Source organism: Typopeltis vanoorti, chromosome 26 (genome assembly GCF_054136105.1).
Source record: "Typopeltis vanoorti isolate ZY-2024b chromosome 26, IOZ_Tvanoo_1.0, whole genome shotgun sequence".
Lineage (NCBI taxonomy): Eukaryota > Metazoa > Arthropoda > Arachnida > Uropygi > Thelyphonidae > Typopeltis > Typopeltis vanoorti.
In genome coordinates this window covers 12,078,091-12,097,600 of record NC_143574.1, presented here as the reverse complement: position 1 = coordinate 12,097,600, position 19,510 = coordinate 12,078,091, and the positions used below count along the sequence as shown (strand labels likewise).

Sequence of the window (19,510 nt, the reverse complement as noted above, 5' to 3'; positions counted from 1 at the left end):
GTCAATTCAACAAATCCATCAGTAACATCGCTCACTGGAAAAAATGCTAATGCTGCGATGCATTTAATTTATGTGTTGAATTCAGCATCTATTTGATAGCTTAACTTGAAATCAATGGCAACTATTTTGCGATATAGATTTTGTACCATATGAAAAACAACCTGTTATGGTCTATGTAAATATGTTGGAAAAAAGTATTGATAGTTGCTTTCTCAAAGTCAACCATTAATGTTTCAGGATCTAATGATGAACATAAGCCCTTTAAGGCACTGAATAATCTGCTGTAAGTTAATTCTGATTAAATATTTACTTATAATGAAAAAATAAAAGACTAAGAATTTATTTAAATTCTTATCGTCTTGCTTTTGTTTTTTTCAGTTTTTCAACTTGTTGAATGTTGTTTAAACTGCAAGTTTAATGGTGCAACCATTGTATATTTCTCAGAATTTACCACAGACAGTTAATATTTATATAACATCAAATATTTAGTTCATTTTAAGTGGTATCTATTGAGGAAAGGTAGAAATGAGTCACCTGATTAAAACATTTTGAAAAACACGTTTATTTATGAGTATTTCATTAGAAAAGAAAAATTAGTATTCTTTCAGAAAACATATGTTAGTTTGTTACAAATAAATGTATTTTTTTACTGGATACCTTGTTTTACATTAATTGTGTGAGTAAAAATATTCTTTACCTTTATTTGATTAATTCTAAGGAATTTGAATTTCAGCTTTTAGTGCTACAATTGTTCCAAAAAGGTTTTTACCTTTAGCTTGTACTGGCAGTACAAAAACAGTTGACTTTTACTAATAATAAATTTAGTTTAATCATTTATCCAAGTGTGAGCAAACAAAGCTTGCACCTGAAAATATCTTCAGGACTGGGGTCAGGTAGTACAACACCGGCAACTCGTAGCAAAGGTGGAGCAAGCTAACATCACTCCTTTCTTAGTATCTCCCATAATGCAAAACACATTTCCTTGCAGATATGTATAATGTTATGCATTAAGGGAAGAGCCACTACCCAGACTAGTTTCGACCTTTATTGAGGTCTCTTGCACCATTACACTTGCAGTTTTTACAACATTCAACAAGATAATGCATAACATTATACATATCCGCAAGGAGATGTGTTTTGCATTATGGGAGCTACTGAGATAGGAGTGATGTTAGCTTGGTTCACCTTTGCTACGAGTTGCCCATGTTGTACTACCTGACCCCAGTCCTGGAGATATTTTCAGGCCCAAACTTTGTTTGCTCACACTTGGATAAAGGATTACACTAAATTTATTATAGTCTAACCAAGTGAAAAATAAACTTTCAACATCTTTCTCTAAATCCAGAGTAATTTAAAAAAAAAAAAAAAAAATGTGGCACACTTTTTGGCCTCGCGATTACTTCTGGGCCTGGCTCCCAGTAAAGAGACCTCAATAAAGGTTGAAACTAGTCTGGGTAGTGGCCCTTCCCTTAATGCATAGCATTATACATATCCGCAAGGAGATGTATTTTGCATTATGGGAGATACTCAGATAGGAGTGATGTTAGCTTGCTCCATCTTTGCTACGAGTTGCCCGGTGTTGTACTACCTGACCCCAGTCCTGAAGATATTTTCAGGTGCAAACTTTGTTTGCTCACACTTGGATAAAGGATTAAACTAAATTTATTATAGTCTAACCAAGTGAAAAATAAACTTTCAACAGTTGACTTTTACCTTTAGTTTTGCTTTTATTTGTCAAAATTTATGTTGGTGATATAGTGTACTATTTTGTGCAAGTAATTTATTATGCACCAATATTCAGCTGCATTAAAAAATAAATAAAATCTTAATTTTATTATATCAGTATATAAAAATGAAACATTCACTATATAGGTTATAAACCACTTTCATAATCTTGTTCTGCATCAGAAATTATCAATATTCAGTAAACCAATAGCAACTCCGGTTTTTCTTCATTTTCAATTAGACAAAATGTAGTTTGTTTTTTTTAAATAACAATTTCTATTTTATGGTCACTGATACAACAAAGAGCTTTGGAATTAATTTCATTTAGTCAAATTATACAAGAAGCATAATCCTTACATGAATACTTTCTCAGAATGATTTTTCTCCTTATTTTTACTAACATTTTTTCAAAATAAATAATTATAGAGGCCACGAAGCTTAGGAAAAAGGAAGATGGAATGAGATAATTATAGAGAAACATTACACAGGGACAACAAATACACATGTTGCAAGAATCTTTGTATTGAACAACAGGGTAGAAACTAAAATTATACTAAAATAAATATTAAAGGAAAAGAATTAGAAATCTGAATGAAGATTTCATGCTTTTCGATACCAAAGGTTGAATATGTAAAAATGAATACATTTATTTATGCATTATACAACTGCAGGATTTAAACAATCAGTTTCTTTATAACATGGGATCAATTCCCATATTTTTTTTTTTTTTTTTATTGGTCATTCATTATAAAAAAAAAAAAAAATTATCACAGAGGAATACACTTATTTACTGTGTAATCAGAGAAGAACATGCTGAAGAATTTCTATATCACTGAGATTATAGTATAAAAGTTATTTACAAAACTGGATAACAGAAATTAAATTCAAACAAGTTAAATTTGAAAAGATTTTATAAGTTAGAGTTTTACATAAAAATAATACTAATAACCCTGTTCCATAGGACCTGAACAAACAAATATAAATCATTTAATGTGCTATTGAAATTTCAGAAAGAAATTGTACACCTATAAACAGAATATTGTATTAGATATTCTAATGTGTGAATTTTAAAGGATACTGTAGCAACTTTTAAATACTAGAATTCTCCAAATGCATTCCATGAAAATAAGTGCAGTTTTCATTATCTTAGTTTTCATGAAGATAATGAAAATTAAGATTTTGTCTTGAGATGAACTGCATTTTATTTATTAATAAATTATGAAATTCAACTGCAATTACTGTGTCTTTAAAAAAGATGGAGGAAAGGATATATTATCTTACTACATTATATATATTTTGTTTTTATAGAAATAAAAACAAAATATATATAATGATACCAGAAGGATTTCCAATACCTTCTCAAATAGAAGGCATGGAAGTGGTAATGAAATAAAAGTGCAGCAGTCAAAGTATCTACAGGCTTAAGATATTTGAAAGATTTTATTATCAACAGTCCTGATTGATGCTAATTCCAAACAATGAGTATACAAGAAAAACCAAACTGATCCAATGTCTTCATAATATCAATAAACAAATGTACAAATTTTTATTTAAGTTATACAAAATCTGTACACAATATTTAATTCACTCGGCAAAACTATTGTGGATTCTTTATCCAATAATAACTAGCATAATTCTTATCACATAACTACAAATAATACTTTTATTTTCCTGAATAAACAGAATTAAAACATATGGTAGGGGTCCCAGTACAGTTGCTTTAATTGCTTGCATAGCAAAATTCAAAGAATCTTCAGTGCCAGAAGTTTCCAATCATGCTATCAGAAGCCAGATGATGAATACAATTGCAACTATAAGAAAAACTTTGGAGAGAAACTGATCTTCAGCATATTCAGGAGTTCCTGGAGCTTTAAAATAAAGATATAACATGAATTTATATTTAAAAAAAATAAACATTAAGATTATCAAAATAAAATTACTTTGCAAGATTAATTATATTAATTGAAATGGATGGGAAGTTTAACCAGCGAATAAACCTTTCTATGAGAATAATTAGTTAAATATCTTACAGTCACATCCTAGAATTTTGCTATCATGAAATATCTTGTTCTCACTGCAGACATAAAATGGAAAACCGCTTCAAAATATTCACTTTTATGCCATGGCTCATTTGTATATACTGTTGACAGTGTAACTCATTTGTGTACAATACCAGACTCAGCACACTTTTTTTACGTAATGTACCTCACTTTCATATGTTTTTTTCCTTTTCCTCATGAGTTAGATTTTTCTCATTGTTCCTCTTACTTTATAGAAACCAGTGTGGAAACAGAAAAAGAGAATGCACATCGATAAAACATGAATAAGTACTTAAAACAAACAGAATGGAAAGAAGAGGCAGAAGAAGAAGAATGGAAAAATCTGACACTGATTATACATAAATCAACAGAAAAAAAGTCAAGGAAAATGGAAAAGAAAACAAGATTTTGAATAAGGAATGACAAAATCAAGAATATAATTGAAGAAAAAAAAATCGCATACATTAAACAGTTTACCTCAAGAAAATTAGAAGATAAAATAGAATATAAGAGAGAAGTGCAATAGCGAAAAGTGAGACAAGAAAGCATCACAGGAAAAGTTGGGATAATACACTGCAACCAAAATCTAATATTTTGGGATAATACACTGCAACCAAAATCAAAAGCAATAAAGTTCTTATAGAAAGAAATAAAAGATATTGGAGAGATAGATTATTATTATAAACTATGGCAAGGAATAAACAGAATTACTATATATAAAAGATTTTTAGAAAATGTAACAGATAGTCTCCTAAATAACATTAGATCAGAATTAAATGAAGCACTTAAAGAAATGAAAAATCACAAGAAGAGAAATTCTGAATAGAACTTTGAAAATATGCAGGAAATAAATGTAACCAAAGATTTCTAAATTAATAAATTTCAAAATATATAACACCGGAGGAACACTCAATGACCATAACCATGCTACAATGATTCCTATCTTTAAAAAAAAATAATTACATAAGAATAACTGACAACAGAGGAATAAGTTTATTAAACAAAAGTTAAGATATATGCCAATACTGAAGAACACAATCAACTGTGTATACTAGAAAAAATTATAAATGAAGAGCAGAATGGATTTAGAAAAGGAAGATCCTGCACGAATCCTATATTCATCCTCAAACTACTAATTGAGAAAGAAGAGAATTCAACTTAGTAATGCATCCAGAATTTATGGATTATAAAAAAGCTTTTGACAAAATAGAAAGAAAATAAACTTTCATATACTAAAATACCACTTACCTATAAATTTATTAAAACCACTTTACTGGCTAGCCTCGTTGCCTGAGCAGTTAGTATATCTGCTCTCCAGCCAAGGCTGTGGGTTCCCACCTAAGGCAAGGATGTTTACGATTTTCTTTCACCTTCATACATTCATTCACACAAATATACATATACACTCTACTAAGATGGACCTGGTCGCCATGGGAGAAGTAGACCAAACTCCCTACAATGGGAGAGCCCTTCACCCAGAAGTGGGAAAGATGCAGGCTGAACATCATGAGAAAATAGTAATAAGCATAAGTGAATGCTGATACAGAAGAAAGAAAAGATAATATTGAATTTTATAATCAATTACAAAATATATATAATGAAATACATAAAAATGACTGTAATATTAGCAGGAGACTTAAATGCAAGAATTGGAAACATTAAAATTAATAATAATATAGGAATATATGGAGAACATACTTTAAATAGGAATGGTAAAAACTTGATTGACTTTGTAGTATATAGTAACCTTAAAATAATGAATTCTTTCTATAAACATAAAGACATACATAAATATAATCCTTTCTTTTAGTGATCAGTGATCACACAGTGATCAGCATTCATTTTTGAAATTATGGATTCTACAACCGTGTTAAAATAACTCTTTTTATTATCCCGATGTTTCGATCTTCATATCAAGATCATCATCTGGAGCATACATAAATATACAAGACAAGCAAACTGCATTACATTTCAAACCATAAGCTAGACAAACAATGATTTGATCACATGCTACTCACTGGCATGACCTCTAGTGAAAAAAATAAAAAAATTAAAAATAGATAAATAAAAAATAAAAAACTGACATCAAGCTAGATTTAAATTTATGATTACATGAATAAACATTCTTGCTTATAGATGGTTTTCCTTCCAGTAACAGTGATGTCCTATTTCTATTATTACAATTGTTATTTGTGATTTAAAAAAAAAAAAAAAAAAAAAAAAAAAAAAAAAATGATGAATTACAACATGAATAAACATTCTTTCTTATAGATTTTTTCTTTAACAGTGATGTCCTATTTTTAGTATTAAAGTTGTTATTTTAGATTTAGGAGCCTGGATTTTTTTACAGTCCTGTTTATAGTTGTTCTTAGAGAAGAAGGATTCGTGGGATGAATATATGCCTTCCATATGTATGGGATTTTTAGACCATCATTATTGTTTAGATTAGGGTGGTTGATAATGATCTCACAGGCTTCCTTAAATTTGCGTTCATACCATATTTTGGTGTGATGTAGACAACTAGTGCTTTTCCAGTCAATTCTACGTAAGGTGTTCAGGGCATGATCAGAAAGGCCAGCTTCACCATAATTATTATATTTGATGTGTCGTTTATGTTCTTTTTGTCTGATCGGAATTGTGCGTCCTGTTTCTCCTATGTATGGTATGTTGTAGGTGCAGTAAATATGGTATACTCCAAGGTGGGCAAGCAGAGGGAGTGGGTCTTCGATTGAGTTGAGTAAGCATTTTCCCCCCCAAACAGTAAGTCAGGCTATCAATCCCTTTGAAGATAGCCCGAATTATTACTTAACCAAAAAATTAGTGGCAACACTCAAGGAGCTGGTAGGTCATTCCCCCCTCCTATATCAAAAACACACAACACTTCATAAACATCGTCAAAGACATTACATTAGAAAAAGATGATCTATTAGCAGGCTTTGACATCTCTGCTCTCTTTACAAATGTCCCAATCAATGACACAATTCTTCTTTTACAGAACAAATTCCTTCCAGATAACACGGCGCTCTTTGCGCATGTATTACATTCTGGTTATTTTGTATGGCAAAATGCTTTCCACCTACAAAAAGAATCCACAGCCATGGGCTCGCCATTATCCCCCCCCCCAATTACTAACTTTTATATGGAACATTTTGAACAACTTGCTTTAGGTTCCTCCCCTTTAAAACTCAAAGTCTGGCTTAGATATGTTGACTATGTTTTCGATCTAAGGTGGCTAAGGAATGTATCTAGTGTCTGGCAGCCATGAGACACATTCCTTAGCCACCTAAACAAACAACACAAATGCATACAATTCACAATTGAGATTGAAAAACATAACACACTGCCGTTTCTATATACACTTGTCACGTCTTCCCTCGGGCAATCTTTCCTTCACTGTGTACCGGAAACTGACATGTACTGGCCAATATATACAAATAAACTCCTACCACCACCCAACACAAAAACTAGGTGTCATCAATACCCTAAAAAACAGGGCTCTGAAGATCTGCTCCAGTGAACAGGCACTGAAAAACGAATTTAAAGTGATCAGCAATATTCAAAAAAATGGATATAGACAAAACACTATTAGCAAAATTCTCCACAAGATCTCAAACTCAAGATCTCTACAAGACAAACCAGACTACAGTAAAACTATAACCATTCCCTGCATTAAAGGGACATCAGACAAAATAAACAGAGTACTACAAAAATACAACCGCAAAGCCACCTTTAAACCTCCTGCAAAATTAAAAAGCTTACTCAACTCAATCAAAGACCCACTCCCTCCGCTGGCCCACCCTGGAGTATGCTGTATTTACTGCACCTGCAACATACCATACATAGGAGAAACAGGACGCACAATTCCGATCAGACAAAAAGAACATAAACAACACATCAAATATAATAATTATGGTGAAGCTGGCCTTTTTGATCATGCCCTGAACACCTTACATAGAATTGAATATAAAAGCACTAATTGTCTACATCGCACCAAAACATGGTATGAATGCAAATTTAAGGAAACTTGTGAGATCATTATCAACCACCCCAATCTAAACAATAATGATGGTCTAAAAATCCCATACATATGGAAGGCATATATATTCATCCCACGAATCCTTCCTCTCTAAGAACAACTATAAACAGGACTGTAGAAAATCCAGGATCCTAAATCTAAAATAACTTTAATACTAAAAAATAGGACATCACTGTTAAAGAAAAAACTTATAAGAAAGAATGTTTATTCATGTTGTAATTCATAAATAATTTATTTTTATTTTTTATTTTTAAATCAAAAATAACAATTGTAATAATAGAAATAGGACCTCACTGTTACTGGAAGGAAAACCGTCTGTAAGCAAGAATGTTTATTCATGTAATCATAAATTAAATCTAGCTTGATGTAATTTTTTTATTTTTTATTTATTCATTTTTTATTTTTTTCACTAGAGGTCATGCCAGTGAGTAGCATGTGATCAAATCATTGTTTCTGTGGCTTACGGTTTGAAATGTAACGCAGCTTGTCTTGTATGTTTATGTATGCTCCAGATGATGATCTTGATATGAAGATCGAAACGTCGAGATAATATAAAGAGCTATTTTAACACGGTTGTAGAATCCATAATTTCAAAAATGAACAAATAAATATACTTGGGAAGCAAGAGGATGGAAATCCTCTCTAAGTTATGTTTGTGTGTGTGTGTAGCTAAGAAAGGAGCAAGAGCTAAATTTTTCTTTCACAGGGCAGTAAATGAGTGAGTGCAACAATTTGCCTGTTGAAGTAATGAGTGCTTTCAGTGTGAATGAGTTTAAGAGTTATGACATCTGGTGTGTGTGTGTGTGTGTGTGTGTGTGTGTGTGTGTGTGTGAGTGAGTGAGTGAGTGAGTGAGTGAGAGATTTACAGCCTCCCTCAACAAGTCCTTAACTCCCTGGAGGTCTCTGATGATGATAATAATAAAAAGAGAAGAGAACCAAAATACTGACAGGGCTCAGACAAGGAGGTCTCCCATCTCCAAAATTATTTGGAATATATGAATGAAATATATGGAGTAAATATATGGAGAATGGAGTAAAAATTTACATAAAGGAATTAAACTTTCACCTACAGTTAACTTAAACTCTCCTCTTTGCAGACGACCAAATAATAATTACAAATTCTGAAGATAACTTACAGAAAGCTATTTTAAATCTAAATGAGATATCCAAAGATTATGGTACGATAATATCAACAGAAAAATCAAAAACTATGGCCTTTAAAGGACAAGATCCAGCAAGAACTAAAACAGTAATAGATAACAAGATCTTAGAACAGGTGAATTCATTTAACTACCTAGGATGTACGATCACATATGAAAATGAAAAAGATATAAACGTAAAAATTGCAAAATATTTAAAAATAACAGGTGTAATTAACTCTATATTTAAACCAAACCTAGTTCAAAAACAAACCAGGCTAAAAGTATTCAATACATTAGCCTTACCGGTCTTAATGTATGGAAGCAAAATCTGGACAATAAAACAAAAAGACAAACAAAGATTGACAACAGCAGAAATGAAGTTTATGAGAAAAACTGCAAAGTATACCCTATTTGATCACAAAAGAAACGAAGATATTATGAAAGAATAAAACCAAGAACCAGTAATAGAAAAAATTAAAAAATATAAACATAAATGGATGGAACACGTTCAAAGAATGAAAACAGAAAGATTACCAAAACAAGCCTTAAAGTACAAGCCATTAGGAAAAAGAAAACCAGGACGTCCTCTTAAATGATTCAACGATGACTTCTAAGGCCTGAACAGGCCATGCTAGGCCTAAATCCTTGATACGTATGATGATGATGATGATGATATGAATGAAATAATCAAAGAATGGAGATTAACTAACAAAGAAGGAATCCATATAGAAAATAATTTTATTTTAGATACCTTATTCTTTGCAGATGACTAAGTGATATTTGGAACAATTAAGGGCAATCTACAAAAAGCTGTATATAAATTGAATTTAATAATAAAACAATGTCAATCTCAAGGAGAAGACTACAGCATTCAAAAGAAAATGTCCATCAAAACTAAATAGTAAGACAATAAAATAATCGAGCAAGTCAATTTTAATTATTTGGACTATAAATTAAGTTACAATGATGATTTAGACATGTCTAATAAATTCTCCAAAGTAAATGAAATAATGAACAATACATGAAAGAACTAAACCAAACAACAATAACAACAATCAAAACGATACAAAAATATCAAACAATTAAATGGAAAGAGCATCTAGAATGAATGGCATATGATAGAATACCCAGGAAGACTAATTACAAACCAAGTAGTTGAAGAAATAAAGATATACTGATGAAACGCTGTGCTGAGACCAAAATAGGCCACCTGGCCTAGGTTCGTAAAAGGAGGAAGTTTGTCAATGTATACTTTTGTTATAGCATGTTGTTAATGGTAGTTATATTACAATTGCAACTATTTGAAGGACATCTAAGAAAATATACGCTGAGACAAACTTCTGAGAACAGACATCAAACAGCCATGGTATATATAAAAGGTGGCTTTAAAAAAATCAGTAATTGCACCCCTCCCCCCAATTAGGCTTCCTCCATTCCTTGTGCCCAAAACAAATGTACCTTTGATCTCACCTTGTGTTTATAGAATTTCTTGCTGCTGAATTAGTAATGGACAAACTGAGCCATCTGCTGAAGCAAAATATGAAGAACATATTAACAAATATGATTTAACCACTAATCACCATATTAAAAGATAGGAAATGGCACTTCATCAAGTTTCCTAAGTTTAATAAGATTATTCAAAAAATCTTTTGGCTTTTCAACATCATTCTAACCCAAGCAGTGACTGTCAGTTTCCAAAAAATGAGCCAAAAGTAATTAATTACATTTTGCTTATAAAATCAAAATATCATTTAATTTTATTCATTTAAGTATAGTTTCTGGGAAAATTCCCCATGTTACTCCTCTTAAACACTATTATTATAATTACGGCTATTATAGCCTGTTTTTGTTTAGGAGTGTCCCTTATTTAAATACATTGGCTATCAATACACAAGAGGGGTATATATATATTTAGGGCATTATTAGTGTAATTAAGGTAGAATAAAAGAGGTGGAAAAATTTGGTACATACCTTTTTTGATTCTACGATGTCATCCACTTCCATGATCTCGCTGAGGGTTGTTTACAAATGGGGGGGGAGGGGGAGTTCCGAGGACGGTCACATGACCGAAACGGTTCCGCACCCCATTAACCCTGCCCCAGTTGCCACAAAGTTTACCCTCCCCCCCCCAACAAAAATGCACCCTAATTCAAAATAATATATGTATACATTTATATATATATATATATATATATATATTAATATTAACCTGGATTATCCAAACTTATTTTCCCGCATCTAAACTCTCCCCCCATTTGTAAACAACCTTCAGCGAGATCATGGAAGTGGAAGACATCGTAGAATCAAAAAAGGTATGTACCAAATTTTTCCGCCTCTTTTATTCATTTATTTTAATTGATTTCATACATATTTTCATTTATGAGAGTTTCATTTATAAGAATACAGGAATTTAAGTGCCTGGCCTTTACAATTCAACTGAATTTTACAACAATTTGCATAAGTAATTTAATTAATGGCTTCAACATCATTGTTAGCTCTAAAGACTTGTGTAGTTACATTAGGGAAATTTTAACTGTAATACTTGTAATTTACTGAATCCATTTAAATCTGTGAAACTTATGATAATGTTTAACTACAGTATACAATACTCCCAAAACACAGTTTAAGAATACCGGAATGTAAGTGCACCCCCCGCCCCTTACAATTCATTAATAAATCTAGTAAGAGCTTACCTGGAGGAGGCCTTCCATCCCCAAAATTGAAAGAAGATGCAAAAAATCCAAAAGGAAAGGCACCAATCCCAAACGACATGTGAAATCCTCCATCCCCAAACCCAAAACTCCCAAAGGATTGCTAAAATGAAAATAAATTATGTTTAAGCATAAGCAAGAGAAGCTGTCTCTATGTTCAGATTAGTGCAAAAAATATTCATCCTTAAGAAATTTGGTATACCTCTTGAGATGTAAAAAAAATTATCTGTAGATCAAATCAAACGAAAGACTCACTACCTTATCTACAGGTTCATGGAATGAATCCACTCAAATTTAATTATGAAACCCTCTTATTTCGTAAAATTGTCTGGGCATGGAACACACTAGTACAGCATTTCCCAAACTTTTCCTATGATGGAACACTTCACAAATGCTAAAATTTTCACGGAATACCTTGGTTATTTTGTAATGTATTAATTAATTAAACGTAAATTAAACATAAACATTAAATTAATTTGTGTTGATTTTCATTGATATATCCCATTCTGATCACCAAAAATTTATAATATGTATTATTATAAGTACTTACGAGTGAATGCAGACTTTTTCTCCTGTGTGCTGGTAGTTTTCCCTTCCTTTTTGTACATCCTGGAGATCGCTTTGTAGGCTGGTGGTGGATGACTCAGTATCTGTTGTGTCACAAACACCTTCACTAAGAGATTTCTTAATAACAAAATTAAACAAAGTCCCTTGTCTCTTATTCACATTAAAATTTAAACCTGCAGGCCTATTACTTTGGTTTCAAAACTTTCACCCTACAATACGAACTTGTGAAGAAAGTATTCAGCATTACTAGATTTGAGAACTGGATACAGTCTACCTTGATCTTCAATTTTAATGGAAAAATTTTCTTTATACTTCCTTGCTGATTGGTCACTAACATTTGCAACACAGATGTTATTTCTTTCAGTCTTGAGAGCAGAGGATATGCCGCCCATTGTTGTAATCGGCTTGCAGGCAATTTTTATGATCGGTCAAAAACAGCGGTATTCTCTTTCCCGATTGTTGAAAGATTTCAATGTGTGAAAATTAACGATAATTCAAGAATATTTCCATGTTTAAAAATATGCTGCCACTTGGTCACTGACATTTGCTACACAGATTTCAGTTTTGAGAACAGAGGATACGCTGCCCATTGTTATAATCCACTCGTAAGCAATTTTTATGACCGTCATAAACAGCAGTATTCCCTTTCCCAAATGTTGAAAGGTTTTGATGTGTGAAAATTAATGATAATTCATGAATACTTCCACGTTTAAAAATACTTGGTCACTAACATTTACTACACAGATGTTATTAGACATTCTGGGTCTGAGCTTTTTGACATATTCACAAATATTATTCTCCTCAGAATATTTCCACTATAAAATATTTATTCATGAAAAATGTTTAGAAAAATAAAATGAGAAATTTCAGAACTTCTCGAGGAACACAGTTTGGGAAATCCTGCACTAGTATATGTTCTTTTACATGCCACACTATCTTCTCTCTCAAATATACAAGGCGAGGGGAGGGGCTGAAAAGTTCTGATAAACAGCTAGAACAACAATTAAATTTTTGAGTTCTTATATATCCTAAAAGAAAAAGAAGGAATTATGATTCAAATGTTTTAAGATATGTTCTTTCTTGTGATTATATCAGTTGCTTTAATATCATTTTTGTTCTAGGTGTTTATCATAACTTTTCAGCCCCCCCCCCCCTGTATGAGCTGAAAAGTGGCACACACTGATATCATATTAGCTACTTTATATGTCAATGAAAGCAATTTGATTATTTTACATGCCAAAAGATCTACAATTCAATTTCATTATGAATAAAATATTAATGGCCATAAAAACTGAAAATAAGCTGGAATCTGAACATTCCAATATTATGGCAGTTCAAAGGTGCATGAACTGAATTTTTCTGTGAAATCCACTGCACATGGAAGTGATTCATAAAGCACAGTTTGTAAAATAAATAATATAACACTCAAATCTCATTACTTTAGTTTTGAGCTCTGTGCACTTTACAGTAAAAGTGATAAAAACTATATAGCTGAAGTTGATTTGCTTGCATGCAGAGAAGTAACAGGTAATATGTTCAAGAATATGTCAGATAATTAAATATTTTAAATTATTGTAGAGAAAATTTCCAGACAACTAATTTTTCAAGCTACCTTTTTTTCTTGTTAAATTCTTCACAACAGCAATTAAAAACTGGATATATTGTCATAACAAACAAACTAAAGAAATATCCAACAAATTTCCCTACACTAATATCTGATAGCAGAAAATGATACAATAAGAACTGTAAACAACATAAATATGGAACATTCAAATCTAGTTGCAAATGAAACATTTGCCATCAGTTTCCTCATACTGTTTTCTAATGATTGTAAAATAATCGAGGTTTGAAGTATTACATGATTGGAGAAGTGACTTTCCATGTCGTGCTAAATTAAGTCTTGATTTCTATTAATGGTTCGACACAAGAATAACTTCAATAGTCTCTTAAAACAACATGAAATTTTATTCTAAGGATAACACTAAGCTGTTTTCATGGTCTGGTTTGCAAAGAAGCATGCTCAGTTAGCATGAAGCAATGCACAAGTTAAGCATGGCTTGACTCTATTATAACTGACTTATTAGCAGCAACAATGCTTTCCTAAGAGAGATTTTTTTTTTTTTTAAGGATAGCCATTAAGGATAAATTGATTACATAAGATGTTGACCTCTTCCTTTTTTTTTTTATCATTATCACTTATTGCTCTGTTATGAGCATTTTTGCTCATACAATATTTCTACTCATTAATAAAAAATTTAATGAAATTAATAAACTTTATAAGCAGAGTAAAATATAGCTACAATGACATACTTCGAAGAAAATTTATAACATTTTTAAATAAAGTGTTTTTCAACTTTATTTAAAGTGATTGCACTTCAGACTTCAATTATTCTAACAATTACTGGAAAGCAATGAGAAAGCTGAAGGTACACATAACAATGTAACATAAGGTTTACATTTTTCATACTTTATACTGTATCTCTGCAAATGCATGTAGTTTCTGTTTATTATAACAATAAACCCAGTTATTTTTTTCATCCTATTGGAAAGTGTCTATAGTTAACTTGATCAACAATGCAACCCCCCCCTCTCCCCAGCATGAACCTCCATTGCTCACTCAGTACCGACAATGCACTCTAGCTGGAAAGAGTTGAGGTTGAATCCATCTATGCAATGAAGAATCATTACAATGGCTTTTCACTTGAATGTAAATTAGCCTGTTTCACATGGCGGTGAAAGAGTTTCTGCATCTAGAAACTGGTTTTTCATCACTCAAAACAGAAGAACCAGAAGAACAAATGTAATTAATAGACAATACACTAGCCTCATGGCCATAACTGCCAACAGCCTGAATATCCTCTCCTCCTCACCACATTCAGGAATTAGATTTTTTTCCTTCCTCAAAGACTGTCAAACTGGCCAAGAAATACAAGTAATTAATAGACATGACACAATGGCCTCACAGCCTCAGCTTATTCAACCTTAATTCCAAAAATAACTCCGCATGCACTACTGAGAGAAAAAAATACTTAAATTCAGATCATCCATCTTCACCAGGTCAAGAGTCATTTTTGCTTTTGGCTAAAAAGCAAAAACATATTACACACAGACAGGGTGTCCCATAAGTCCCAAAACATTCAATAATTCATAAAAATCAGAAAAATTGGTATATTAGAGTGCAGTTTGCATGAAAGTGAATTACAAGGAGCGGGATTTTTTTTTTTTGGAAGGGTGAAAAATGTAGTTCAATTTTCCATTGCTAGAGGGTGCTGTACCACATGCCTCATTTGCAAATGAGAGTTCTATAAAATGCAGAGTGTACTGCTGGCAGCTCTTATAAATGCACAGCGCTACTTGCAACTGCTACGCAATAACATGGTACCTTGCTTGCAGGAAAAAAATATTCTTCACATGGTCATGTTCATGCAGGACAGGATGCCATCTCATTTCGTATATCCTGTGAAGCAGTTTCTCATCAGCACATTTGGTGAAGAACTACTCATCAGCCATAATTGCAACTCCACATGCTCCCCCTCCCCCCCTCAGTCCGTGGACTTGACACCAGGAGATTTTTGGTTATTGGGTTATTTAAAGTCCCGAGTGTATCTGAGCAGTCCATCTTCCTTAGTGGATTTAAAAGATGCCATTCACTGCCAAAGTTCCTTGCATCTTCTACCAGGATATGCTCAATGCTTCTATAAATGGTGTTCTCACCTGCTTGCAGAAAATAATTACTAGTGCCAGCAGACATGTTGAACAGTTACTGTAGTGATATGTAGCGGGTTTCCTGCATATGATTAAAGTTCTAAATGCTATTCTGACTGTCATCACTGCTTTCACCTCTATTGGTGAAAATTTTTTTTTTCTTCCTGCCAAAAAAAAAAAAAACCCCTCTTGTGATTCATTTTTGTGCAAACCACACTAATATACCAATTTTAATGTTTTTTATGAATTATTGAAATATTTCAGGACTTATAGGACACCCTATATATATATATATTCTAACTTCTATTCACTTGGCTTGTAGACATTTTAAAAAACAATTATACTGACTAGCAACACTGAGAAAGGTATGATAAAAACTTTAATAAAACGACTAAAATAAGTCTGCGTTCCAACGAAACTAGTTGTATTTTATTCAAGTTTTATCATACCTTTCTCGGTGGTCCTAGTCAGTATAATTATTTTAAAAAAATACACACACACAGGTATCCCTTGCTTAATGCAGGATCACAGCGAAATTAATTGCGACAATCCCTTTATATACGCAGCAAGAGTTTTAATTAACGTGCCTTTAAATTTACCAAAATTCCATACCAAATACGACATCATTGCTACAAACCATGGACATGGGCGTCACTGCAACTTTCAAAGCCTATTTTCTTAAAAGGACATTCTCGAAGACAGTAGAAACAACAACAACAGGAGAAAATGCGATTAGACTCCAAGAATTTTGGAAAAATTTAACATTAAACACGCAACTGAAAACATTCATGACTAGTGGGAGCAAGTGTGGTGAAGAACTTGGTTTTGACGGTGTTGATGCAGAAGATGTTAAAGAATTATAAATTTAGTTTAACCCTTTATCCAAATGTAAGCAAACAAAGTTTGCACCTAAAGTATCTTCAGGACTGAGGCAACTCATGATAAAGGTGGACCAAGCTCTCATCACTTCTTGTCTTAGTATCGCCCATAATGCAAAGCACATCTCCTTGCAGACATGTATAATGCTATTCATTAAGGGAAGGGCCACTACTCAGACTGGTTTCAACCCTTATTGAGGTCTCGTCAGTGGGAGCCAGATGAGACTGATTGGACGATAATTTTGCAGTGGGTGTGGGTCTTTGCCTGGCTTGTGTATAGGAATTACGTCAGCCAGTTTCCAGGTGGAAGGAAAATAGTGAAATCTTAAAATTGCATTTATTATACTGGTCAGGTGCACTATTGCTTTTCGGGGCAGAAGTTTAATCACCCGATTAGTAATGCCATCTGGCCCAGGAGCTTTTTTGTTCTTTAATTTTTTAATAATGTCATATATCTCAGCAGGTGATGTTGGTGCAATATGGTCAGTGCTGGTGATAGGAAGTTTGAGTGAGTGTCTAACCTTGCTGTGAATCTTATATATGTGGTCAAAGTCAAGGTTTCCATACAAAGCCCTGCACTGCTCCTCTAAGTTGTATGCTATAACTTCTGCTTTGTCTACATCTGTGTGAGCAAGGCCCTGGTCAGAGAATATTGAGGGAAGGGATCTGTCTTTGTTTTTGATATTTTTCAGTAGTCCCCAGATGGAGTGATCAATAGGTGAAATGGAGGATAACTTTTCATCCCATACTTGGTCTCTATGAGCTTTGAGTGCATCTCTTACTGCCCCATTTAATCTGTTTAGATTTATTTTATCTTGTGGTGCACACATGTTACGGAATCTTTTCCTAGCTCTGTTTTTGTCTCTGATCAAGTTCATGATGTCTTCAGGCAAACGATCTGGCTTGCGGGCAGATTTGTAGGAGGAAGCTACCTTTATATCAGAATTAATTTGTTGTGCGAGATTTGTAACTGCAGTTTCTACTTCTTTTGTGCGTATGTGAGGAACAGGTCCAATATAATCCTTGAGTGCTGCTGACAGTCTTTCCCATTCAATGTAGGAGTGAGAAGGAGGACACAGGTATTCTTGATTTCCCAGCTGTAGTAGAATTGGATTGTGATCGGATGATAGTTCATCCATAGATATGATGCTGTATTGAAGTTTAATATCCTGCAGGATAGCTATATTCAGGATGTCAGCAGTGCCGAACGTACTGAGATGAGTTGGTTCGGTGGGGGCTGCCACAACAGCGTTGCTTGATCCTAAGTAATTGGAAAGGATGCAACCATTCTTGTTTGTGGTTGTACAATTCCACACAGGATGCTTGGAATTCAGATCCCCGGTAATAATGGTGGGCTCTCTGATGCATAAGATGGCATTTAGATCAGAGTGAAGTAGAGATTTTTGGGGAGGGTTGTAAGCTGAGTAGATTTTCAGTTTGCCAGTGGAGCTGGTGACTACTTCCACTCCTGTGATCTCAAGGTTAGTGGTTGAAGGATTGCTCACAGAGTGGTGCTTAATGTAGTTTTTAATGAAGATGGCAGTGCTGCCACCTCTGCAGAAATGACAGACTACTCTGTAGAGTAGTCTGTCATTTCTGTATAGGTGATAGCCCTTTATTGTAGGATTGTCTGAGGGTCTTAAATGAGTTTCACTGATTAAAATAACATCTGGTTGATACCTATATGTGAAGTCTTGGAGTTCCAGAATTTTGTTTTTGAGGCCATTTGCATTCCAAGCAACTATCTGAAGAGATGCTGGAATGAGTTTTTACTATTCATTTATGAGAGCTGTGAGGATGACCTGCGTTTCACGAAGAAATCTTTTAGTGGAGGTTTCAGTAGGGTTTGATAGGCTGAAATTTTGTAGCATGTTTGCTAGTGAGGCCATAATAACAGCTGTTAGGTTTTTAGGTGCTGTTGGTTGATTTTGTTCTGGAATTGGTCTAATTGTACGGGTCACATTGGCATAACTTCTTGTTTGCTTTTGGGTTTCTCTATTATTGGAGGTCTTCGACTGTGGCCGCCAAGTCTCTGGTTTTGATGTCTGGGCCTCTGGTGTTCTTGTACTGTAGGAGTAGGGCTAATTGATTGCCTCCATCCGTCTGTTCTTTAAGTGCTGAGTACATCCTTTGTCGTTCGGTTAGGATGAGGGCCACTGCAGTTGGCACATTTGGCCGAGGTGGTCCTCGGCTTTGTGCAGGTATTGGTTGGGTGGCTGTCTCCACATTTTAAACATCTATATTCCACTCTGCATAGATTCTGGGCATGTCCAAACTTCTGGCGCCTGTGGCACTGCCCAGAAGATGATCTTTTACGGAGTGGTTCTGGTGTGATGATGAGACCACAGACTGTTTTTAAGTTGTAGATATCCTTGTATATTTTATGAATCTCAACAAGGACTAATGGCATGAGATTGTCTGCTTTGTACATTCTGCTGACCTTGACTGGAGGCAGATCCTGAGAATTTAGGTCAGCAGCTATTTCTGCTGTGTCAACGTCTTCACAGACACCACGAAGGACTACTTTTAAGTTTTTTTCGGAGCTGAGAGCAAAGGTATTATACTGGATGCCTCTGTCGTCCAGTTCTTTGGTCAACCTTCTATAGTCTGTCACTGGCTGGATCTTTATGCCTTCATCCATGTTTTTGGCCTTAACGAAGCCAATATGCAAATTGGACATTGTGGATCTTAAAGCTGCCCACTTATG

The 19,510-nt window shown here is 33.5% G+C and overlaps 1 protein-coding gene across 3 annotated transcripts in view; it reads right to left on the bottom strand.

Moving 5' to 3' along the window:
• Positions 1 to 3,146: 3,146 nt before the first annotated feature.
• LOC150092329 (E3 ubiquitin-protein ligase RNF185-like) overlaps positions 3,147 to 19,510 on the bottom strand; it is a 69,324-nt gene continuing 52,960 nt past the window's right edge. For all 3 annotated transcript variants that reach the window (XM_090414904.1, XM_090414902.1, XM_090414903.1), the window contains exons 5-6: positions 11,636 to 11,756; positions 3,147 to 3,593 (exon numbers count right to left, since the gene is read on the bottom strand). In XM_090414904.1, coding sequence (XP_090271030.1) covers positions 3,499 to 3,593; positions 11,636 to 11,756 — 216 coding nt within the window. In that variant the 3' untranslated portion in view covers positions 3,147 to 3,498. The remainder of the gene's footprint in view (positions 3,594 to 11,635; positions 11,757 to 19,510) is intronic.